General features: G+C 39.4%; 1 protein-coding gene across 1 annotated transcript in view; it reads left to right on the top strand.

Annotated features, from left to right (window-relative positions):
- The window catches only part of LOC134529626 (uncharacterized), a 131,099-nt gene that overhangs the window by 14,433 nt on the left and 90,762 nt on the right, over nucleotides 1-25,904 (top strand). The window contains exons 3-6 of the mRNA XM_063363963.1: nucleotides 12,125-12,269; nucleotides 14,538-14,652; nucleotides 17,434-17,660; nucleotides 24,565-24,627. Coding sequence (XP_063220033.1) covers nucleotides 12,125-12,269; nucleotides 14,538-14,652; nucleotides 17,434-17,660; nucleotides 24,565-24,627 — 550 coding nt within the window. The remainder of the gene's footprint in view (nucleotides 1-12,124; nucleotides 12,270-14,537; nucleotides 14,653-17,433; nucleotides 17,661-24,564; nucleotides 24,628-25,904) is intronic.

The raw sequence follows: 25,904 nt of genomic DNA on the forward strand, positions 1-25,904 counted from the left end.
CCAATTACAGTGAGCAAAGCAGGGTCAACTCTCTTGTTGAGAAACAAAGCCGTTCCACTTGCAAACTCTAAATGTTTTTCCAGGTTTTTCACAAATTTCATTTTACCGATATTGTAAGGAGCTGAAGTTGTGTCACATCCGGAAAAAGCATTAAGAAACAGCAAGTTATCCGCAATGACATTTCCGTACATAAAACCTGACGCACAATATAATTGTTCTGCTGTTCGTCCTTTTGATGGTTTTAAAAAAAATACATTTGCTTGTTCTCTGTCAAGTGCTGTGAGCAATATCAGTATGTCAATATCTTCAGCTACAATAGTAACGGTATTAAATAATGGAGATGCAGCAAGAGCAGTGCGAACGATAAGAGCGTCTGCGTCTGATTCTGCTTGGTCAACAGTGAAACCCATTTCCGAGAATACAGTTTTAAGAAGTATAATAAAGTTGGATTTGTTCTTCTCATTACCAAGAAATTTTTCTTGTGATAATGTCGGTATGGTGTTCTTGTCAAATTTTTCTTCTGTCGACTGGTGTTTTTTCGTGCGGCGCAAACGTTCCCAAGACTTTGTTCCTGCGACATCAGGGTCGTCTGAGTAACCGTCAAACACAATGCTTGCAGAGAGCCCGAAGTGTTCTTGTACATATTTGACGTATTTTGTAGTTATATCCTTGGTCACTTGGGTATTTTCTACCTGAACAGTATTCTCGGTAACGGCCATCAGATTTAAAATTATTTTAAAAATCAATAATTGTTAAATCCTGTTATGGAGTGAAAAAGAGTCAATAATTCATGATTAATAATATTGCATAATTTTTAATTAAAAAAGTTATAATAACAAAATAAAAAAATAAAAAACAATAACTGATGACATATTATTAGTACACACGTATAATATAGGTATAGTTAAGAGTACTGAAAAATAGTACTCACTTCGGAGCGCTGTAAAACCTTAGCTATTGACTTAATGAAAAAATTATGCGAATAAAAGTTGTTCCTCAAAAACCTATCTACAAAAATGGTCAGATATTTTTTCGTAAAATGATAAAAAAAAAAGTTATATCGAAAAATATAAATTTTTTTCTCGAATTTCTGAAGATTTTCGCTTATAACTTTTTTATTTATAGTTCTACGACAAACAATTGCTGAATTAAAGTTGTAGATAATTTAATTTGCAACAAACAATGTAAACAATTTTTTTTATCAAATAAATAGTTTAAGAGATATATCGTAAAAACCATTTCAACCCCTATTTTCAAGATGGCGGCCGTGGGACAAGGGTGGCGACCCCACAAACTTGGTTTTAGCTTTACACTGACCCCCCCCCCCCCCTACACATCAAAAAAATAAAATTGCGTCCTCTAAAAAACGCAAGGTAAGGCCTAAAAAATGTAACATTTCAATGGACTAAATTCAAAATGAGAACGACCACTTGATTTCCTAGTTATATAGTGAAGCAGTTTTAGTTATAATAAAGTTTAACGCTTATTCCTTGCTGCTGTGTTAAGGGCTTTATTTAATAACACTAATTACGTAGTGACATTTTTTACGGTTATTGACAGCGATTTTCTTGCAAGCTTTTAACAAGTTTCTAGCAGTGGCTTTTATAGAGCTAAGATCTGTTTTTTTTTTTTTTTACCAATTGCAAATCTGAATGATATAACTTTAGAATAGACACTATGTTCATATACTTAATGTTTCTTTGCGTGGGTTTAAAAAAAGGAGGTGAAGAAGAGTCCCGTGACCATGGAATTAAAAACCCCTTCTTGTGAGAACTTTCTTGTGCTTGAAAAACCGTAAACTGAAACGGGAATGATAAGCCAATTTCCCTGCCCCCCTCCCCCCCCACACAAACACACCCACCTCTCCCCAACAAGGGAATCCTATTGATTTTCTCCCCTGCCTTTATGTGTAAAACACCATATACTATAAATGGTTAAACGAAACTATTTTGTAGTCACAACAAAGGTATATGACAGCGCGGGTATCGCCAACAGCTACCAGGTGTCTGTTCAGTGCGGCGACCCGGCGTCTCGTGACCGCTGTGAACAGAACACGAAGGTGCGTGCGCTTCGCGTGCCGCGTGCTCGCCCCGAGCTCACGCTTTATCGACCTCGCACCTGTGGCTGTCGCGTTTCCAAGGTCGCGCCCCGACACCACGTGACTCGCGACTCAGGGCGGTATTCCAAGACCACTGCCTTGCTGGGATACTCTCAGGCCGTATTCCAGAGCGTGTCCAAACCGAATCCCACGAAGGGAACAGAAAAGCGACCTTTTTCGATAAACAATTCCCTGCGCGAGGCTAGAAACTGGTTCCAACGCATTCTGCCTGAAGAACGGGCCAGTCGTTACGGCAAGCCTTCGCATCGACCAGGAATACTCTACATCACCCACACATACAACTGCAAACTACCGGAAAATTCCGCTGACAACACTGGCGATAAGATCACTAGACAGACAGTACAGTTTCAGTTCCATAGGGTTTTACCCCTAGTTTTTCTGTGTTAACCCGGCTCTCTTAGGCGTAAGACCTTTCCTCGTCCCAGGGCCCTCACGGGCGTGGATACGGAATACGCCAAAAACGCGAAACAGGAGAGTTGTTAAGAGATCCAGCTATGACCAGAGGCTGAGGCTACCCATCCCAGCTTAGACACCACCTTCACCCCCCGCCTCATTCAGCTAACCAGACTATTGACTGCGTCCTGAGCTCTTAGGCGTTATCACCATTGCTGGTGCCTACCCCGTTCTACCACATCACACTGGGACTCCTAAGGACTATCCAACCTCTCCTAGCTGTCCAAGCTAGTAACCGAAGCTGTGTGGACAGGCATTACAGGCAGTACAGATGAAATTGCTTCCTTTGGGATTCGAACTCTTATTCCTAAATCTCATTCATTTATATTTGTTCTCAGCTAAGCACGTTTTTCAGCCCCGAATTCCACCCCGCTAACATTTTTAATTCAACACACTTTAACAGTAAGTTCAAGTTATTTTTACTGCCACTATAAATACCTTCTCTCTGCATAGAGGCAGTGGGCAGCAATTCGTGGTCTGAGGTGGACCAGCGGTTGGATGCCCGTAACTGACCTCCGGCGAATCTAATGACAGTACAGTTACAGGTTACCTTGCCGGGGTAATGCCTCACTAAGCGACATTACTAAACACCGGCCTTGGTAACGAGGGAGGCAAGTTCGGGCGAGGCTGGGGCCATGGAGTTGCTACCGAAACAAAGCCAGCGTACACAACCATTGGCAGGTCCACGGAAACCAAGCTCTCAAACCCGTGACGCTAACTCTGCGAAGGTCGCGGGTTTGAACCCAACACTGTGAAACGACTCAAACATAGCACCTAGTCGGCAGCCAGGGGGTTCGGAATCCCGTGGCATCAAGTCTCTGTGCCTGACATGGTGATGGTGGACACTGTAGACACGCACTTGCAAACAATAACCTGAAAATTTACCTCTGGAATAGACACCACAGTCCTGTACGTATGCCTAGTTCAAAAAAAATGTCACTTTTTCATTGACTCATTGGTTAGAAGATGTATAAATTGCATTTACTCAGTGACATCCGCGCAATCGGCGCACTGAATGTAGAAATTTCCCTGAAGGTTTTTTCTCGCGCGGAATGTTATTGATGTGTCATTACTTAGAATTACTGGCTATTTCTGTTAATATTATTTCAATAGTCTCTGTTTTGGTAAGATAGTGGTAGCAATTATAGCCACCAAATATTTATTAAGCCCTATTTTCTAGCTGTAAAATGTTGCACAAAAATATTAATTATGAACAATTTCGGGACGTTGAACATTACTTACAGAACACTTAGAACAAAACCGTTAAAATATGTATCACAGAAGAACAAATTCGGGAGAGCTTTCGTGTTAAATTAACATAAAACTATTTGATAACAGTTTTACACAAAAAAAAACTTAAAAAAAATTCAAAATTCCGCAAAAATAAATACGTTAATACTTCTTGTCTCAACCTTTTAACTACACAAATAACTACTGGTTTTACATTTATTATATAATGGCATTGTAATTATATGCATGAAAAAAATAATATTAATTGAATGTTTAAATCTAGAGTGTCACCTTTGTTTAGGGTATGTTTCCTTGGTAACCAAACTAACAGATATCTTGGGAGCAGGACTAAGTGACTAATATGCAGGTTTGCAGTAGCCTTGCTCGCCTGTTCTCTCCTTCGCCCAGGCAGTATTTCTTCTCCTTTCCTTGGCGTGTTTGGCTCGGTCTCCCACACGCAATTCTCGCATCGAAGCTTCGAGCACGTAAACCGCCCTTATCGGCCAACTTCCTTCAGCAGCCCCCCCGGTGCTGAGTACTCCAGGGAAGTTGCGGCTATTTCGCCAAGTCGTCTTGCTATGCGTCTGCCCTGTGCCCTTGTAGGGTACAACTTGGGCATACTGTCTCAACTCAAGTATTGAAGTTATCGTACGACTTTCTTTGGTTTATCTTTGAAGAATTTAAGCGTTTATGAAAAACACAAAATTTAAGGTAAAAAAATTTGCTTTCGCAGTGATAAGAAGATTGTACGTCAAGAATTACATTTTATAATAAAAACTTGACAACATAGGTACATAAATGTTCGTTTGCATGACATTTTTTTTAAATATAGAAATTTTAAAACTATATAGTTCAAATATTGTCACGAGAATGAGCGCGGTGGTTCCCTCAATGATTCACGAAGCGTGCGGACAAGCCGCGGGTAGTTCTGCCACAGTCAGTTGGGAGACTTCATTTGGGGAACTGGAGCCCTGAAGACTCACGTTGATGGAGTGATCAATGTGGTGAACTGCAAACATTAAAATATTGTTTAAAGTGTACCACCCAGGTTTAACATGAAGTCCCGGAAACAATTCGTAGCAGCGCTACTTTAATTTTATCTCCACATTATACTTAAAATAACTTTTCAGTGACCGTTTAGCTCAAAAAAGTATGCCTATTTCTCATAAATTCAAATCTGTAGAGTAATTATGAATAATAAACCTCTTTTAAAAAAATCGTAGTTTTGTTACAGCCTCCACAAAACCTATAGAAAGCTAACTGTGAGTTCCATTCCAATACAAAGTAAATTATACTAGAAAGAAAATTATGTGTTTTAAATTATTAAATATACTAATACTAATTTATTTAAACCTTCCACGCCGAAGTAAAGTATTTTCCGTGAACTTATTGCAAGAAGTATACACAGTATTAACATAACATATTTTTCTTCACAATGAGGAAACTTTGCATATCTCCTTTTCATGAGATGAATTCGACTAAAAATTCACTTTCCTTACAAGCTACACAAAGGGCGAAAACCGCCATCACATTCAACATACCAATGAATGTAAAATGCTTTTAAGACGCAAATATTTCCATAATCCTATATTACTTTACAAGAGCTGTAACAGAGAGAAGGCCTGGATGAGTCAGAGAACAGCAGTTAAACACTACCTCGGGGGAATACACAGCAAGTAAGCAGATCCACAATTGGCCTACATACGGAAGGCGAGTGCACCGTATAGCCACAGAGACCCAAACAGAACCAAAGAAATACAGACAATAACACAAAATAGAGAAAATGCAGCACATGACGGAGCCCAAGTCGGCTGACTGCCAGGAGCTGATGGAACTGGAGCCACGTGGCTTATTGGCTTGTGCACCGCCCCCAACGCGCAGATTCCATTCCCACTCGTCTGGGTAAACTTACAGGTCACGCGTCACCGAGAGCCCAGGCCTGGCAGGCATGTTAACATCGGTTACTTCATTCCATCCTTTTATGTGGACTTCACGAGGGACGGTTGCGGACCGTTAGCAGTTCCGGTGGAGGGCGCAAGCTGTCCGCGCGTCGCTTGGACACGAACTCCGAGGTCGCTGGGCAGTGTCCTGGCGTAATATTTTTCACTGTGGTTTCACGTGACTCGTGCGAGAAGTTTGCATAATGTTCACCGGCTTTCACGGCCATTGTCTGAAGTAGCTTGACTTCTGGGTTGTAGCCGTGTCCTTGGCGAATAATTCACCAATTGGTGAAAGGACACGGCTACAACCCAGAAGACAAGCTACTTGAGAAGTTTGCATTTCGACTGGTAGAGAACCGAGGACACGAATTCTCAATGATAGCTGTCAATCTAATTTCCAACCTTCTAATCTCACAAAGAACCAGCCCTGACGTGCTATTAACACAGTTCCACAGCTTTGGTGTTCTCAAGTCTTCAACCATTGACCTACTGAAACTCAGTGATAACCTATTTTAAGGCAATTTTGTTGTAAGTTCTATATCGATATGAGTGCACAATATAATCATCTGGCTTATATTAACGGAAAGTTTTAATTTTTTGAATTTTTTTTAACTGGCCCAGTTTCTCACATTTTTTCAACCTCTCAGTCTTTTAAAACATATGCCTCCACCGAATACTTATCTTGAGAGATGAATATTTTCGTGTGAAAAATAGATTATGATTTATTTTGTGTGTGAATTTTTTTTATGTTATTAAAATCCGATTCATGTATATTATAAAAAAACAATATATGTTTTAAATCATAAATATTAGCTTCGATTATAAAGTAACATCAATAATAAATTTTATAAAATATTACATAGGTATTAATTATTTACGAGTTCACTTTCTGTGTAACGCTCCTGCAACATACATGACGTAACATCAATAGCTGTTTTGACCTTAACTCGTAGTGTAAATATACAAGTGGAGCTGAAACAAGACGGACGTACACTACTTCACTTCTTCTAACCAGCCCCAGAAATGCTTGAGTGCATTCGGCGATGCTCGTCATTCCTCCCGAAGCGTGTCAGCTTCCCTCTGATGCTCTCGACGGGAAGACGAGGAGAGAGGGAAAACCCCTCTCGATGTGGGTCAGCATCCCTCTAATGGTATATCGACAGCAGGACAAGGAGAGAGAGCGGACCACTCACGGTGTGTGTCAGCTTCCCTCTGATGTTCGCTCGAAGGGAGGACGAGGAGAGAGGTAGGACAAGGAGAAAGTTAGGACGAGGAGAGAGGAAGGACGAGGAGAGAGGGAGGTCCCCTCCTGATGTGCGTCAGCGTCCCTCATGTTCGCTCGAAGGGAGGACGAGGAGAGATGGAGGTGTATTGCGATAGTTACCCTCGTAGGAAAGAAGTTGCGTGCGCTTAGCGTGCCGCGGCCCCGAAGTAGGCCTCATTTGTGTTTGAAAGAGGCCGGGGGCGGGGTCGCGAGGCCACCAGCCTAGGGTTCACACACCTCACCAGCGAAGAGGGGGGAACCAGTTCTGGCTTGTCGGGGCGCACGGCTCTTAGTTCTATGGCAGGGATTCGCCTTTAGTGTGTAAGTTCAAAATGAAAGCAAGGCCTTGACTAAGAACCTGAGTTTATTTTAACAATTGGTTTATGAGTATCACTTTGAATTATATTAAAACCAAACTTAGCACAACGCATAGTCTTGTGTACATGGCTGCAACAACCGAAAAAACTCGATGAATCCGGATATTAAGAAAGAAGCCTAGCACGCGTACATAAATACACGCACTCTCCTTTGTTTTATTAAAAAAACACTTTTTTAAGTCCCACAATATAATATTGTTTCACGTTTTTATTTAATTTTCTTAGTATAATATTCTACTTATAATAATTATCATATGTTTAATAATATTCTTTGTTCTATATGACAAATGAATATTTACTCTACAACCTTGGGCACGAATTGTTTATGCTGCATTTACATGAATTGACCATAGTCCCCTGTAGAAACTACCTTTTAACACGATGACTTTTGATAGCGCGGTGCCGCGAGAGGCAGCTGTGACACACTAGCTCATGAAGCCTCGTCTACACATGTATCAACGCTTTGTGTAGGCTCTGCGTCTTGCAACAGCGTCGGTCTATTGCCGGTCTCATTTATGGAAGGTCGGGTGAATGGTCTACAGGCAAATCAACTGACACATGCAGAGAGGAAGTGAAGCGTCACTCAGGTGTTGACAGCACGATATATCATACAAGTCATTCGATATGTCAAGTGGCCCTTGCGCGCACACGCTGGAATCACGTGACCTGTTGCCCCGCGTAGTCGCGGCCTCAGAGTCACGCGACACGGTTGACCCGTGTAGAAGCGGCCACAAGTATTGCGCGACACTGTTTCTCCGTGTAGAAGCTGCCACGGTATCGCACGACACTGTTCTCTTGTGTAGACGCAGCCTCAGATTGTCGCGACACTGTTGCCTCGTGTAGAAGCGGCTATAAGTATCGCGCAACACTGTTCCCTTGTGTTGACGCAGCCTCAGATTGACGCTACACTGTTGCCACGTGTAGAAGCGGCCACAAGTATCGCGCGACACTTTTTCTCCTTGTAGAAGCGGCCACAGTGTCGCGTGTAGACGTGGCCTTACTGTCGCGCGTCGCTGCCAAGGGCGCTGGGTGTGTCCGGCCTCGCGCTGGGGCGTGGTCTCACCGGCACGCGACAGTCGCGTGTTGCGCGCTAACGCTAGTTTTGCGGAGGAGAAGAAAGGAGAGTGGATTTCTATGCCACACAAAGTCATATGGGTACTCGATGCGCGTCCGGTCTCGCATGCAGCTCGCCTGGTAAAAGCACACAAAAAAATGTTTATAGTCTGTGTTTTGTAACTTGCCTCAAATTTGACAGCTCTCAAAAGTATTGTATTACTGTTGTTCTGTCAACGAAATTCGTAAAAAATCATCATTTGTTGCCTTGTATGTGACAGTTGAGGAATAACTACCACCCGTACCACTTATGGAAATTATTCCATTTTTCGAGAAGTTACATGAAACATACTTTATAGACGTTTCATAATTTCTTAATCATGGGTTTAAAATGGGCCTATTATTTGCCAATATTGAAAGTAGTATAAAGCTCTGTCACGAAACTGTGATCGGATTGCGGATTGGGATTGTCAGCCGCTACAGAATATTACCTTGAACTTGACACCAGCTGTGATTTTAGATGTCCTTGACCTCGGCCACCATCTTAGATAACCTTGACCGTAGCCATCAGGGGCGCAAATCTGTAGGATTCGCAAGAGGGGTGCGCGGAAATTCTTATAAAGTATATTTTTGGCGGTTACATTTATCAAACCTGTTTTTCCATAGTCACGGTTTTGTAAGCACGGTTTTGGAAGCACCAGCGTGCCCCCTAAGTGATGACCTTCTTAATTCCAGAGGGGGGGAGACTGCCAGCCCCCTTAAATCTAGTCCCAGCCAGCCAATTTTTTAGATTCTTAAAAATTCCTATGTTTTAAAATTTAGAAAGTTTCACCCAGGGGGTGGCCACGTCTGAATGATTAAACGGTGTTTGAAGCCATTTTTATTCTTCAGAAAATTGTTGCGCCATATTGGTTTGACACCCAAAAATTGGCTGAAGTATAGTGTGGAAAAAATTTTAAATAAACATTTGTAATGAAAGCGACTGTATTTAATGATGGAGATCCTAATTCGTACTTACTGACCATCATCAGAGGTTTTGAAGCACAATTTCCACAATGTTTTGGGCGGAACAATATGGCGATGGCGAAGTTAAAAAGTGACTTCAACTTCTGTCACAGTATTATATGTGTGTAAATATAGCTATAAACTTTGACGTGTGTGTGTTTGCCTATATTTCACTCTGCAGCGAAAACTACACATTTCAGACGATGGTGCTTGTATGTGGTAGTAGCCCGAAGTGTCTCCCATCGTGCACTATTGTGGTTGCGCGTCGATAGCTATAGGATGTGAAAGATATGTCAGTACTGAGTGAAAGGTCAGTAAGTACGAATTAGGATCTCCATCATTAAATACAGTCGCTTTCATTACAAATGTTTATTTAAAAAATTTTCCACACTATACTTCAGCCAATTTTTCATTTATTTATATGCCACTTTCTGGAATGTTTTCGAGGAAATGTAAGCTTTAGCTATTTTCTGTGCTCTTGCAAATACTCATTAACATATATTTTTGGTTCCCTGTGAAACAACCATTTGTACATACCTTGAGTCGTATGTGTTTTATAATTCTCTACCCATATGATATCGCCTGAAAAAAGGATAATTCTTTAATACTAATAAATCATTTATTAAGTTTTCTGTATACTCCATATGTAGTTTTATTATTTCGGCTCGTAAGAGATCTCAGGTATGTTTTAACAATTTCATTACCTTGTGGTCCATGTTTACAATATTATCTTTCACATATATTCGGTACTCTTAAAATGACTACTTTTTGAGCTGGTTCGTGATTTGTCTACTTTGCAGTTAATACAACATCGTCACGTTTTGTCTTTCCTGAAGAAATATACATTCCTCTTTACTTTTAAGTTCACCATGACGACTAGTGATTGGTTTTAATATCTCTTCATTTTCCATTTCACGTAACAGTCTGGTTTTTCTAGCAAGTAAATATTTTGCATGGACAGGTAGCAAAGCACGATGTAGGTCACTGGACAAGTCTGATATTGTACTTGTTCAAAAAAGCATAGCGAGCTAATAACTACCATAATTTCATATAGCGATGATTGTTCGAAATAGAGTGATTCAGAAGGACAAGACGTTCGCAAGAGACGAGACTGTTCGTTGCTGTCAGGAATAATGGGACTCTTCTAACAAATTAATATGCTGATTTTACATGTAAAGTTGTAATTGGCTGTAACGTTTTGTATGAATGTCACTTACATCTGTTTGTTTTAAATATGATAATATCGATAGTGGCGGGAAGCAGGTAGTTATGAACAGGTGAAGTTTGTCCATTACAGATTCGTGCTGCTGTTGACGACCAAAGATTTTCAGTACTTAAATGTACATGGAAAATCTGAACCGAAGTTAAGGGTACTAAACCTTATGGAATTGTCAATGTTTGTTGCATGTAATATTCCTGATGAAACTAAGCATGTTCTTTATTAATGAAACATATTAACAGGTATGAGATATCGCTGTTAAAATAAGATATCTGCTCCTGTAGTTGGTCGGGAATGTGTTGATAATATTCTTACTTTGGAGAAAAAAAACTTTCATTATGAAAAATATTGTTGCTGAGTTCAGCAAACATTTGGAGGAGTTTAATGAATGTTACTAAACTGCAATAATACATTAAAGTATCAATTATTAATGGTTATCACACTTTGTATTACCTGTCATTCAATTGCAGTGCTATGGTCTTTAAAAGGTAATATCTGCTAACATTAAAACTTACAAAACTAATAAAGATCAGAAAATATGCTCTTTACATCTATGCAGTTTAAAAAAATCTGTCTTTACAAATAACCATAGATATCCAGCATAAACATTTGCTACAATAATTCAGTATGAAAGAGGTGTTTCATTTCGAAGATAAGACTGTATCATTATAATGGTACGTGAGGAACACCCGTTGGTGCATACAGTTTGGCACCTCGAGAGCTGATCCGACACCTTTGAATGAAAAATTTGAGTTTAATATGAGAACACAAAATCTTAATAAAAATAATTTACAATGTGCTGCATTAGCACTTGTATAATTAACATTGAATGAAGGAGACCTATCTATTTCCTTTGTATGGATATAACGGGTATAAATTTATTGGCAATAAACAACCTGCCCTTGAATATTGACGATCTAAGGTGTATGATACAGGGCTGCAGACGAGTGTGGTTGAAGACACCCGCAGTAGGAGAGATGCACAGCTTCGATGTTAAGCTGAATTGGCCCGACCACGTGTTCGTTTTTGGTGAGACAGTGAAGGCAGCTGTCCCAAATAGCGTGTAAAATGCATGCATGTAATGCTGGGCTGCCTATTGGCATGGTTGCAGGCACCACCGATATGAATGCAATGTATTAAGAATGCAATGTATCCTAGAGCAGCTGCGTAGTTTTGATGTGGTGCTACCGAAACTGGATCATGTGTTCTTATTTGGAGACATGGTGCAGGCAACTGTCACCAAAAGTTTTAATGGAAGTAATATGATGCAAGTGTGCCTTTTTGCATGGTTGTAGTTACCCATGGTGGGAAAGAGGTTCATCTCAGAACAGCTGCACCAGTTTCGACCTGGTGTTTCAGCAGCCCAGCCACCATTTCTTATTTGGAAACATGATGCAGTCTGCTGTTTTCAACAGTGATTGATAGTTACATGTAATGTGGAGTTGTCTATTTGCGTGGTTGCAGGCTCCCACAGCTGGAGGGAGACGCATCCCAGAGCAGCTGCGCAGCTTTGACGTGGTGCTGCAGGAGCCCGACCATGTGTTCTTCTCCGGCGACTTGGTGCAGGGTCGCGTGCTGGTTGACTTGGATGGTTGCCTCACTGTGCAAGGTTTGTACCTCCTCCTTCTGGGTAAGATGCATGTCTACCGAGTTGTCGGAGCTGTTGCCAGTTTCATTATCTTGAGACAGAATTCTTCAGAACCCAGAAAGGATATATGATGGATGCTAATATACAGCCTCTTGACACCTATGGCAACCCCCTGTCTGCTCGTGGCACAGGGGGTGTTTGTCAAAGAGTTCTCTGCTAGATATTTCCCTGCCCCAGGTATCCTCATGTGCGTTGATTGGAAATCGGAAATGGTGTAATAAAAGAATCTTCTGGCAACATATGCGATTGAAACCTTAATCAAAAATCGCCTAATAATGTAATTATTGATTCGATCAATTCATGTATTTGATTATATTGTTGGTAAATGCTAAAATAAATTAAATGTTATCTAAATTTATTATTTTAACATTAAAGTTACAGGTTTAATAAACTACCAAAAAAATGTTCCAAACAAAATATTAATAACATAATTCCTACAAGTCCAAAATCCAGCAAATTACAAGTGTTTCTCGATTCCTACTGCATTTTTAGAGTGAAAAGCGAACCGTTTGCATTTCTTGACATGGCTTTCAGGGAATTTCTACATGACAATCGATCATTACGTACCTACATTATATTTGGTTTCATATTAGAAAGACTTATCGGACAATCAAACTTTCGAAATGAATATGCCATGTCGTACCCAGAGTTGACACATCACTGAAGTTATTACAGTGGTATGTTTCATGACGCTTTGCACTAGACATGTTTGCTAATGTTTTGCCGCAAATTATAAATTTTGGCTCTGATGAGGTGCAACCAATCCTTTGCAAAACCACATATGCCTTTCCAATTTTCCGTAGCGTCTAAACCGGTAAAACACCTGTTGCACTGATATACAACGCGTTTAAAGCTATTATTATAATCATGTATTACAAACTCGTGAATCTTCAAGTTTTTGGTAAAAAATAAATAAACACAAAATGAAAAAAAATTTGTTATATGGCATTACTTGCCTCTAAGGTACAATATATCACTTGATATTTTAGTGTTATATTTGCATTGAAACAAGATTTTAATAAATTAATTTTAAAAATTTTCTTGGACTAGGCACCCTGAACCTCATGTTGACACTATCAAATTCACAGTCTTAGGTAAGTATCTGATTTTTGTGGAAGGAAGGATGCACCATAATCATTGGGATGGGAACCCCTGCATATATTTATAATGGATATAGGCCGGTTTTTATATTCTACTCGAGTAGCCAATTTGGCTTACAATTAACAAACATAAATGACAAATTCAGCTGATGTAATCTTGCAGTGTGTGTTTGTTAACGAATGTTAAACTATCAGATATATTTTTTTATTGCTATGTTATAATTATAAGTTATAATCACGAAATTTATAATGCACTTGTAGCCATTATAATATCGATCACTTACCTTTGACATACAAATACCTGCGAGATTTCATAACTTCAATTATGTGTCAACTCTGGGTACGACATGACACATTAATTTTGATAGTTTGATTGACCGATAAGTCTTTCTAATATGAGACCAAATATATTGTATTATCACATGCTCACATACCGTTACTGCATGTCATATTAAACCCAATTGCTCAGTAGTGTGTAAAGGCCCTCTTATGCAAAGTGCTTATGCATCAGCTCATTAAGCGATGTTAACATACGCGTTTTTATAATTACATAGTAGAAATTTTAAAGTAAGGTATTATTTTTTTATCATTCTGTGTGAAAAACATTGTAAACAATATTATCTACTTACGTCTAGTCATGATTGTGTATTTATTATTTTAAACTGTTAATTGTGTGCCGCAGACAGAGTTAAGTGTTGTGCTCTCTCGCGCTTCAAACATTCAATGCAGCCACATTTTCGGCATGGATATTACCGATCTCTGAATACTGATTGTTGTATGTGGTGCTGTTTGCCGCAACCATATTGTTTAACTGTTGTGACGAGTAGAGATCTATCTGTATCTGTTGTATTTGACTATGTGGTGCTGTTGCTACAGCCATCTATTTGGGGAGTGTTGTATTTGACTATGTGATGCTGTTGCTACAGCCATCGCTGTGGAGAGTGTTGTATCTTATTTGGTGCTATTGCTACATCCATTACTTTTGGGAGTGTTGTATTTGACTATGTAATGCTGTTGCTACAGCCATCAATGTGGGGAGGGTTTTATTTGACAATGTGGAGCTGTTGTTACAAGTATCACTGTGTTGCGGCAAATGGAGACCTGACTGAAGTGGTGCTGGTTGTCGCAGCCATCACAGTGCGTCTGGTGGGCGAAGCTTACGTGAACGTCCCCGAGGAGAGCGGCCAGTGGGACCACGTGCGGCGCATCACGCGCATCCGACACACCCTCCGCCGCAACAAGATGTAAGTGCGCCGCTGCCTCGACCCAGCGCGAGTGCTGTACCACCAATCACTTCCTACCGCTACTTAAACTTGAGGGAAACATTTACTGAACAAATATATAAAAGAAAAAATTTTAGTTTTGGAATTTCTGACATAATTTCCTATATTAAGATCTTCTGAATTCAAAGGGGCCATCGTGGTAGAGAAATAAGTTCACTTACTTCTTCTCAAAGCGATTCGGGTTATGTTCCTGGCGGTGTTGAACCCTGATTCTCAACATGTGAGGAATATGGCGCACGCAGCAGTGAGTCTGAGGTTTCATCTCAGGGTACATACTCGTGTTTCGATGGTCCTCCAGCTAGTCCTGCGTCCTATAACAGTCTCAAAAGGGTTAACAATATCTTGGTTTTGATTAACTAGTAAACAAGGGGGGAAATAAGTGTAATGTTTACTAAATCGCAACTGCTATTTTAGTGTTAGGTTGACAAACTTTTTAATTACAGTGTCACGCGTTGGTATTCGTTTTGTTTGATTTTGAGCTGCGTCCACGAAGTTGCATCGATGTGTTCGAGTTGTGTCCCTTTGTCAGTAAGTAGGATTTGTTGCACTGTTTCTCTTAGCCGTACATTACGTCTGCCTTCTGGAGAAAAGACTTGGAAAAACGTTCGTGTCCGTTACTGCAAAATAATTCAACATTTGTGGCTGACCAGGACAAATAACAACTCCGTATGACTCATCTAAATATATCGATATATTTTTTATTACCGTCTGTGCAATTGGTTTTTCAAATTTAATCTTCTATGCTAATTACTTGTCCGCAAACTTGTAAGAGAATTTAGGATTTCGAGTGGTCTTGTTCAACAGGGGAATTATTTATTCTTACCTAACGGTGGTAATACACTGCAGACTCGATTGTTACCTGGATCCGTTCCCCGGCGTCGGTGGTCATGGACGAAGCTCCGTTGGTGTCGTAAATAATGTTTTCACACAGCAGCTGTGAAACCATTTTCCCGAAGACACAGTTTTGACGGCCTTCTAATTGGATTGGTTTTTCTTGGTATTCTTGTATTTTCAGTATCGTGTCAATCCATTCTTCAATGTTCATGGCTGTGGGATTTTTCTGAACAAAATAAATCAAGTGATGACACCCATGTTGGCTGTATTTATGTCATAGTCACCTTGAATCAAAAAAATAAAGTCGCGTACTTGTGCACAAAGTTTCTGAATAGAAATCTCGCAGCCTCCGAACTTTATGCTCACGGCGGATGGCTACTCTATACTAACCATTCAACCATAGTGGCTCCTTGGTGCAAGAATAATTTCTATACAGAAAGTTTCCTCACAATTAGCCTTGGTTTCAAGCTCCATGTTGGCTTATTTCATTTTATGTTGTTATAATTTGTGACTGGTGTTAAAGTCAAAGTATTATTCGTTGGTGTAATATTTTCTTCTGAATACGTCCCGGTCTCACACCAAAACTTATACTTTTTTTCCTTGGTCAAATACTGACAGCGAGTTCACAAAAAATACAAACAACAACAACAACAACAACTACTACTACTACTACAACAAAGAGCTGGGATATTGTAGATGGAGTTGGCAATTGTCTATTGTAAGAAAAATTTCAAGACATTTTTTCAAATAATTTAGATAAAAACCGTAGAAAACCAAATTCACGATCGCCTGACCGGGATTCAAAACCAATTATTCTGGAATTCGATTCTAGTGTCTTATCACTGCGCCAAATCAGTCCATTTTTAAACATTCATTTTTTTTACATTCCCTCAGATGATTATTGCTTACAACTTCACTTATATATGTAACCTTATTTTCCTAATATTTCTTCTGTGCAGCATTATTTTTGTCCGCTCGTGAGGTTCTTTATGACGTACAGTGTAAATCAACAACTGATAACGTTAAAAAATCGTTTTAAGTCATCCTCCGCCATGAAAGAAACATTCAAAGAGCGTACGTATGGCGGGTGAGCCGTTCCCTGGTAGCCTGTAACCCAAGTGGCGACCATGCAAGTACTACATGGACATGGCGTGAAGACGCTTGTTGTCCGGATGAAGGTCAGCGCCATGTCTTTGAGGCACGCAAATCCTTGCCTGGAATGTAGTATCTGCATCGTGGAGACAGTTTTAAGGACTGTTTTTAATTGCAGTGACTGAGTATAACGACAGGAATTCTAGTCCGATCTTATAACCAACATCAGACGTGGCCAAACGCCGTTTGAGCCGTGTTTTGGGTGTAGCAATATGGAGATGGCGAGGTTGTAAAGGTGGGATTCCAATGCAGCGTCTGACGCAGAGCACTGCTACAAGGGAGTGTCATGGAAGTGTTTCCCACAATGCACGTCGCTAGAGAGCAATTCAGACGCAGCCGCACTCCACTAGGCCGGAGGAGAGGTATTGTTCACAGTTGGGCAACATGATAAACCGTCAGTACTCGCAACTCTACGCTGGTTCCATTGTGTTTGGACGCAATCGAAATACCTCGTCATTTGTTAACAAGACTCTATTGATTATTTGTTTTGAATATCAGAATTGCTTCAGCATACCCCTCGCACAGTTGCAGTATAATTTCTTTATCTTTAACATTTTATGATATTAAATAAAGCAACAGACCACGCTCACTTGTCCTTTCAGTACCAGAACCAGACGGTGACTTAACACTTCATAGGTATCTCCATATAGGTAGGTATGCGCTGCTTCAGACGCACTGCGTCTGCATAGAAATCGCACCTTACCTACGTCAATTCATGCATGTTGGCAGCAGTGGAGGTGTGCGTGCTTGCTCCAGCAGCCCGGCCTCCATGCCGGACTCGCTGTGCGGCGACTGCTCGGGCCCCGCCACTCCCGAGGACCCGCGCCACGCGGCCGACTGCTGCAGGAAGTGGGGCAAGGCGGCTGCTGCGGCCGGCCCCAAGCGGCGCGCGCGGCCCCGCCAGCACCGCCAGGCCGCCAAGTTCCGCTCCTACGAGAAGTACTTCGAGCACAAGTTCTTCGTGTTCGGCCACAAGTACAGTAGTAAGCGTGCCTGTAGTGTAGCAGCCGTAGCGAGCTGGTTGTCCCGGGCGCAGTGTGGTTGAAGTCACCGGCCGCGGCGTTCTTTCCTTTGCTATGGCCAAGCAAGCAGCAACTGTTACACTAACAATATGAAACTGTGCAAACCACTGCGGATCAAAAGAAATCGGCTGAACAACTGTTAGAGATATATTGTCACTGTGAAAAGTTCTAAAATTTACAATTACATATATTTAATAGTTTTACATAATCGTTTTTTTTTCGTTTAAAATATAATTAATTTTATTACATTATGCCCAAAGATTCTAGAAAAGGTAATTGTATTACTTTTTTCATATATCTTTCTAATAATAAACATATTAAAATACCTAAACTAACGTGTTTATTTGTTAGTTTAATGTAAATGTGAAATTATAATATATAAATATTATAATTATAAATTTTATTTTTTATTACTTAACTTTAATTTATTACATTAACTATTATCGTTGTTTAATTGCAGTTATATAGATCACAGTTATTTTATAACTAATTGTTTGTAAAAAATTTACATATTAATAATCTATGATTCAATTAACATAAACTTCCTCTTTATTTAGCACATATTAATTAAACCGTTAATTAGTACCATTATTTGTTCATTCAACTTAATAAACACTAACAGCAATGCGATATTTACCTAACCATAACGAATAGACATTTACTGGTTTGAAAGTATTTAATTTAGACAATGGTTAATAAAATCTGCAACTCTCGGTTTAAAAATACCCAAAATTGGTGTTAACACTCATATATAAATTTTAAACAATTTAAAAATAGTTTTTCAATGATATTCCATTGAATTCCAATAGTTTTAAAATGTTTAATTAAACGTATTAGTTCAGTTATGAAATAAAGATATTCTAAGGGGAAAATACTGTTGCATATCTTCAAACCTTAAAAGATGCTAGTTGGCACTTTAAAGAAAAGGCTACAAACTGTAGCTGTAAATAACATTTCCCGTTAAATAACATTAATTTTTAGGCTTAAACTATGGACATCGTAACCCCAGCAGAGTCAAAGATCTATCTCCATCTACTGTTTTTCTATGATGTAAAATATTTTATTTGTTGCAATATGTTCAAAAGAAACCACATTTGAAATAAACATTATTTTTTTCATTTACAATTAATCATTTTTTGAGTAGGATACATCTTTATCGTTAGAAATAGTACAGGACATATATTATAATATATTCACATAATATTTTAGTTTTTGTGTTTATTGCGTTGTGTGTTTATTTTCCTGTGATCGTTGCAGCGATATTTTCTTGACATGGAGTTGAAATTTTTACCAGAGAAGTAAATGGTCTGTGCTTTGTAATAAGCATGACAGTTATCATAGAAAAGAACGACGAAGAACATTCATTTATTTATTTTTATTTCATGCAGCATTAAAGATGTGATATTCGTTTATCTTATTAATAAAAAAATTAATTCATTCCGCAAGAAAATATAAAAATTAAAGTAATTTACACTTCGCCACTGCACCTGTTTTTTGCATCCATGTAATATGTTATTTCGTGCAATTTATTCAGCCTTCTATGCATAAAGAATATATGCACATACATTATTATTAAGTTCACATATACTGCAGGTGTTATTTCTGTTTTCACTGAAAAGTAAATAGGCAACAAAATTAACTACAAACATTATTCTAACAATCTTAGCTTCAACCACAGTGCGTCATTTTGCGTATGAACGCCTCCATTTTATAATATACTTAAACTAAGCAAGGTTGTTTTGACGTCAAACCAAAATCCTGAATGTGTATAGCTGTTAATGTTGTAGTTTCTTAGGTTCTAGAGTTTTCAAGGAAAATATTCTGAAACCGCAGAGTAAACACCAAGATCAACGGGCTTTGTGTGATAATATGAAACATTCAGAAAGTAAGTGATCACTTTTTAGCAAAAGTGTCCGAAGTTTAAAGAAGAAATATACTATTTATACGTAATGAGTGTTTCAGATTTTTTGGTATATTGTACAGTAAATATGTTTTAATATATTCTTATTTGTACTGTTTTGAATCATAAAAGGTATGACTTCATATTGACAAAATAATTATTCTGTTTATAAATCTAACACTTACTAAAACGAAACAGTTTTTTTTTTTTTTAATTCAATATTTTATTACTAGGGTTTATAAAGAATGATGAATGCACTTCTTCTGTTTACCTTTGACAAATAATTATGTAACAGGCGACTTCAAATAATTTTTTTTTTACCATATCTTTGTAAAAGTACCTATATGAAACGGGCTCCGAGACCTGGGTTCTGGGCTTGGTACCAGTGCCAACCTCTATCTGGGATTGTGACGTCACGGCGGCCATTTAAGAATGACCTTGTACTTGATCTTTAGCCCCACCTTGATCTCTGAAACCATATTGGATAACATTGACACTGGCTGTCATCTTGTATTACCATCAATCTGGCCGCTATCTTGGATTCCGTGATTTAGAGTACAGCTGTGTTATATTACAGAAATTTCAGCAATATTGGGTTGTGACGTCACGTCCGACATCTTGAATTCTAAAGCATTCCTTAATATTTTATTTTGGCTCATTTCCACCATCTTGGGTTCTAGAACTTTCCACAATATAGGATTATGACAACGTCCGCCATTTTATTTTCTTGGACTTTTCGCTATCTTTTATTTTGTCTTCTTGGATTCCACCATCTTCAAATAAAGTGCCCCAATTACGAACGTTGACTTTTCTTTACTTTGACATTGCCATCGAGTGCCTTCTCCTAAATTTTTCACTTTACTATGGCATCACAATCGAGTGCCTCACTCTCGAAAGATAAATTTTTCCTTAAGGTGGCTTTGGCATCACCATCAAGCCCCCACTCCTGAGTTGAACTTTCCAGTGGTTGGTAGGACGCCATATAGTTTAAGTATGCTAGATTTCACCGTATTTGATTCTCATGTCATGTCCACCATATTGTTTACGTCTGCTGGAGGCCGCTATCTTGGATTACGTAATCCCAACATTTTTTTCTATTTGATATTGCCATTTTGAATTGTGATATCACTGCCTTAATCTTAGATGATATTGTCCTATGATATACATTGACTTTTGTCATGTACCTCGAACCTGGCTGCCATCTGGGATTTCACCACCTTAGATTAATATGTACAGCCACCATTTTTGTTCCCAGCACCTTCTGCCATTTTGTATTCAGCCTTTTTGTTTTCTGAACCTTCTGCCATTTTGAATTCCACCACTATGTTTTCCACAACATTTATCAACTTGGATTCCACCATTTTGTTTTCGAGAACTTTAAACAATCATTTAATCCGCCTTTTTGTTTTCCATAGCTTTCTGCCATTTTGAATAATTATGCCACAGTGTTCACCATTTTGAAAATCTAAAATGAACTGTAAAAAAATGGAAAAATTTCATTGTTTAAAGTATTTAAAAATTAACGACATCATTAAATTTTTAATAAAAACACATCATTGACTTTGGAGTCCTTGGTTCGAACCCAGTGAGGTCATTCGATTAAAATGACGACAGGTCCTAATAATAGATATGTGTGAGTGTGTGTGTATGGATATGTTCAATCCTTTTTAGCTGCAAAAAATAAAATTTTAGCTTTTAATTATTTTTTAAATGAAATATTACAAAATTTCTCCAAAGCTGTTCAACTTTCCTAAATACAAGTCTTCAGTAAGCCGCCAATGCCATGTTAGCCGCCATATAAAAAATCGTTATAATTTTAAAAATTACTAAAAAATGTACTTATTAATACAATGATTAATCGATGTATATCTGTCCTTGGTTCAAACTTTACTAAATTCTAAAAAGTAATTTAGGCTCTAAACTGCCCGGATTAATTAATACGTTAATAAAAATAATAATGCCTACCATGGGTAACATATTCGTTGCATGTTATGACAACAAGGCTTCAAAATACAACCATTTAAGATAAGCGTTGCCGAAGCATGAGAACTTTTTCCATCGATATTTGGTATTTCTTTTAACCAGACATATAGGCCAGGCATTTGAAAACTACGAGGCATATTGTGTTGATAAGCTCACATTTGTTACGCTTACAAAAAAAAAGATAAAAGTCAAAAAATGCCAGACCGATTGTACGATCTAAACCTGATTTACTAGATGATTACTAAATATATATTGCAAGCATATAAACAAAAAACCATTTAAAATATTTCAATTTTTGATTATCTACTCATATTTAACCAAAACGTCTTACAGTTACCATATCCCTCATGCCTATGATAAATATAATGTTACGATCTATTGATGTGGGAAGGACTTGATTAGAAGGGGAGCGCCCAATTAAGTTTTATTTCAGTGTTATTCATTGCTAACATTTACATTAATAATACATAGTTGTACTTAAATAATTCCGATCAAAAATCTCTGGCACTTAATTAATTTTATTTTAGAGTAATTCAATGTCTGTCAAGTTCCGCAGTTCGTACTGCTCACTAGGGCTAGACTCAACAGTGGTTTACCCTCGCGCCTGTCCACACCCACAGTCTCGCGCCACCTAGTCGCCGCACTCTCACGATCCAGTCAAACTCTCGGGGGGGAGGAGTTATCTCACCCTCTTAGCCGATGTCGCACCTTCGCTCTCGGAACTCCGGCACTGTCTCAGTACTCACTCGGAATTCGTCGCGCAACTCGCGGCACACACGCGGCACACCCCGCGGAACTCTCGCGGAGGCCGACGGCGCTGCTTAAGTACTTGGGGCGCCCTTCTCGAACCGATGAGAGCGGCCGTGACGAGTCGCGTCATCCTGGGCTTACCCAATGCCCGAAGAGTCCAGAAGGGCGGCGTCCGTCCTCGCTCCTCCGCGCGGTGGCCTGCATAATTCCCAAGGCCGTTCAGCGATAGATAATAGCGCTGAGGCAGGACAGTGCTAGGGTTGTGGAGGGGGAGGGGGTAGCGACGACCCTTATAATCCGGCCAGGCAAGCGTGGCATGCCTTACGTTAGTTTACGGCACGTGACAAGTCGCATGACTCCAGTAACCATGCAGGGCTGCCAGCCAGTTCCGAACCTGGCGCGTGGTGCGGTCCTACGCTCTTAAATATAACAAAAATGGAAACCTAAAGGCAGGTGTTCCCAAACTTTATCAGCACTTACAGGTTTAGTATTTTGCCGCGGCGCCCTACCTAGTCGAAATATGTGTACAATGACAAAAAGATAATGAAGATATTTTTTATGACACTAGACACAGAAATTAAAACATCGACAATCTGAGGCTCACAAGCCATACGTTGAGGCTCACATAGGAGCGTTCAGCCAAATATTGTAACAGGACGAAATAGAAAACTGGTAATGAAAACGCGTGACAAGTAATGTCATCGTACCTAGCGGCATGGAGTGTCACTACGTTTCTTTAAAGTGCGCGAGACCAGTATAGTAGTTGCATCTAGTGACGAGGAGTGGAAAATAGCTAGAAAGCAATGCAGTAACGTGCTTCGCGCTTCACCAATGCTAATTGGCCTGAGTTTCCCATATTGTCGTATTTAGACATTTGGTTCAACGCGTGTAATCATTATAAACCAGCTAATCATCGATGACAGTTTTTATAGCACATTTGGAGGCTCCAGGACATGTATCAAAATCTGCTTAATTGCATGTTTACATGTGCTGAACGCACGGACTGTTATTTTGAGAGGGGTGCAAACCTGCAAACTTTGATGTGCAATCTCATTACCGAATACAAGCCGAGCGAGAGTGCCGGCGGACACAGCGAGTGGTGCATGCAGCGCGCGCGATTTGAATTCTTTATTGCGAATGCAAGTAGGTTAAGTTTCCGGAGAAGAGAGAGGAGAAGCACCTCGCGGCGCACACCTTGGGAACATGTGCCTTAAGATATCGCTGTAATGATTACAGGCTCACTACTAAGCATAAATTCACGTATCATTATTCAATCATCAAATCCTGCCGATCGTATCCTACCGTATTCTACCAAAAATATTCTACCGTATCCTGCCAAGCCAATCGTATCCTACCGTATCCTAGAAATCGAATCCTCCCATATTCTACCAATCTTACCCTACTGTATTCTACCATAACCTACCAATCATATCGTACTATTTCCTACCAGTCGTATAGTATTGTATCTTGCTGATCGTTTCTTACCGTATCCTATTCTGACCATATCCCACAACATATCCTAACATATCCTACTAATCGTATAATATCGTATCGTGAAAATCGTATCCTATCCTATCCTACATTTTGTGACGATTCAAAATAAAAAAATTTGGTGTGTGTATATATATAAATAAACTGAATGCATAAAAATAAAATAAAAACAAAAATTTTAAGAAGTCCTAATAGCGTTTTTGCAGTCATCATCGATAGTGCTGCGGTGTAGACGCCACGGTGCAATCGAGGCTGGCATGGCATTATGATTCTTCTTTGGGCTGCCATTGACTTCCCTGTTACATAGTCAAAGGTACATCAATCACAACACCCAGGCCTGGTTCCGGTTTGTGAAATTTTCCACGAGAGAAATTCCTCGACTCGGCCAGGAATCCAACCCTGTACGTACATTTGTCTTCCCATCCAGAGATAAACTATGAATCCAAATCATTTAAGAAGTAACTTGTACATGAGCAACTCCACAAAAAAAAAAAAATTAAAAAATGGGGACGTGGCTGCCAAACGCACAAAAAAAAATAAAACTTCTCAATTTCAATAATCCACACGAATTATAAAACAAAATATTCTCTCACATAACCTGAACGATGAATACTTCATTACGCCGGGGATCAGAGCGAAGGGAAAACCTGGTCAGAGTCCCGCAGTTGCCCCGGGCGCCGCGCTGTGACGTGTGGTCGCCTCGCCGAGAGCCCTCGCACTCGGTGCGCGCCGTGGTTGCAGCGGGCAGGCGGGGGTCGCGTGCCGCGCTGGGCCGTACCACGCTGCCCGGCCTTGAAGGAGGGGGTGGGGGGGCATGAAGCGCCCCGGCGCGGCTCTGGGTCACGGCTGAGCGGTCCGGTCCCCGACACCTTCTCCGCTCCTTCGAGCCGCGGGTTCATGGCGACTCAAACAATGAAAACATTTATGTACCTCCAAAAGCTGGAATATTTTTTTTTTCAAGTTGGAGCTTAAATACCCACTACTTTACTGTAAATAATTGAGTAAATATTTAAGATGTAACACCGTGAATGTGAATTCTATTGAATTAAACTATGTTCCAAAAGCATACCAAATTTTGTGGCATTAGCAAAATTAGTTCGTGAATTAGTTGGGGATAGCAACTTTATTTTCCAAATATTTTTTTTTATAATACTACCCATATTATATATAACATACGTGTATGTACATGTGCATATTTTTATATACTAGCTACAGTCCGGTATGCGTTGAAATGCCTAAAAAAATTTTTTTGTAGTTTTTTAAGTAGGTAGGCCTAAACATATACAAATAATCTCTCTCTATCTGTCTTTAATTCTGTTTTTCTCTATCTTTATATAATTTTATATCTATATATGTATATACCTCACTCCATTTGCCTATATTTCTGTATCTCTCTAACGTTCTCTATCTATCTCTATTTATCTCTCTATATCACTCCTCTAGATACCTATGTAATTTAAACACAAACGTGTATTTTATTAATAAAATTCTTTAAAAATCTTAGTTACAGTTTAATTAAAATTAGAAAAACCCTTGTAATCTCCACTACCGCCAGCTTGGAATCTAGAACGTTTCACTTTTCGTTACGGTCACCATCTTGGATTTTTCATTACGGCCGCCATATTGAAAATCTGTGTATTTATTGCTAGAAATTCAAGGAAGTTTTAAAAATTAAAAAGATATATAATTAATACAATTTTAATAAAAAAAATGCACTAACGTCATGGAGTCCTCAGTTCGACTTCGACGAGGTATTTCGATTAAAAATGGAAACGGATCCTTCCTCTACAGAAGCCACCGACAGACTGTCCTCTCGCCACGAATGCCAAGACAGATATTATGCCAGCCAGTAGACGTTATGGCAGCCATCTTGGGTCTGCCATTTTTTTGTTGTCTAGTGGAGGTCAATATATCATTTTCGTCTACTAGAGGGCGCTGTCGCCATATTAGTTTAATTTTTGCCCGATAGAGTACAATAGTATTTACTACCATGGAGTCCGCCATCTTATCTGCCGTTTTTAAATTCTGTACATTTTAAGCTAGAAATTCGGAAAAAATTTCAAATTGAAAATTAAAGCTTT

The sequence above is a fragment of the Bacillus rossius genome, chromosome 1, assembly GCF_032445375.1.
Source record: "Bacillus rossius redtenbacheri isolate Brsri chromosome 1, Brsri_v3, whole genome shotgun sequence".
Taxonomy (NCBI): Eukaryota; Metazoa; Arthropoda; class Insecta; order Phasmatodea; family Bacillidae; genus Bacillus; species Bacillus rossius.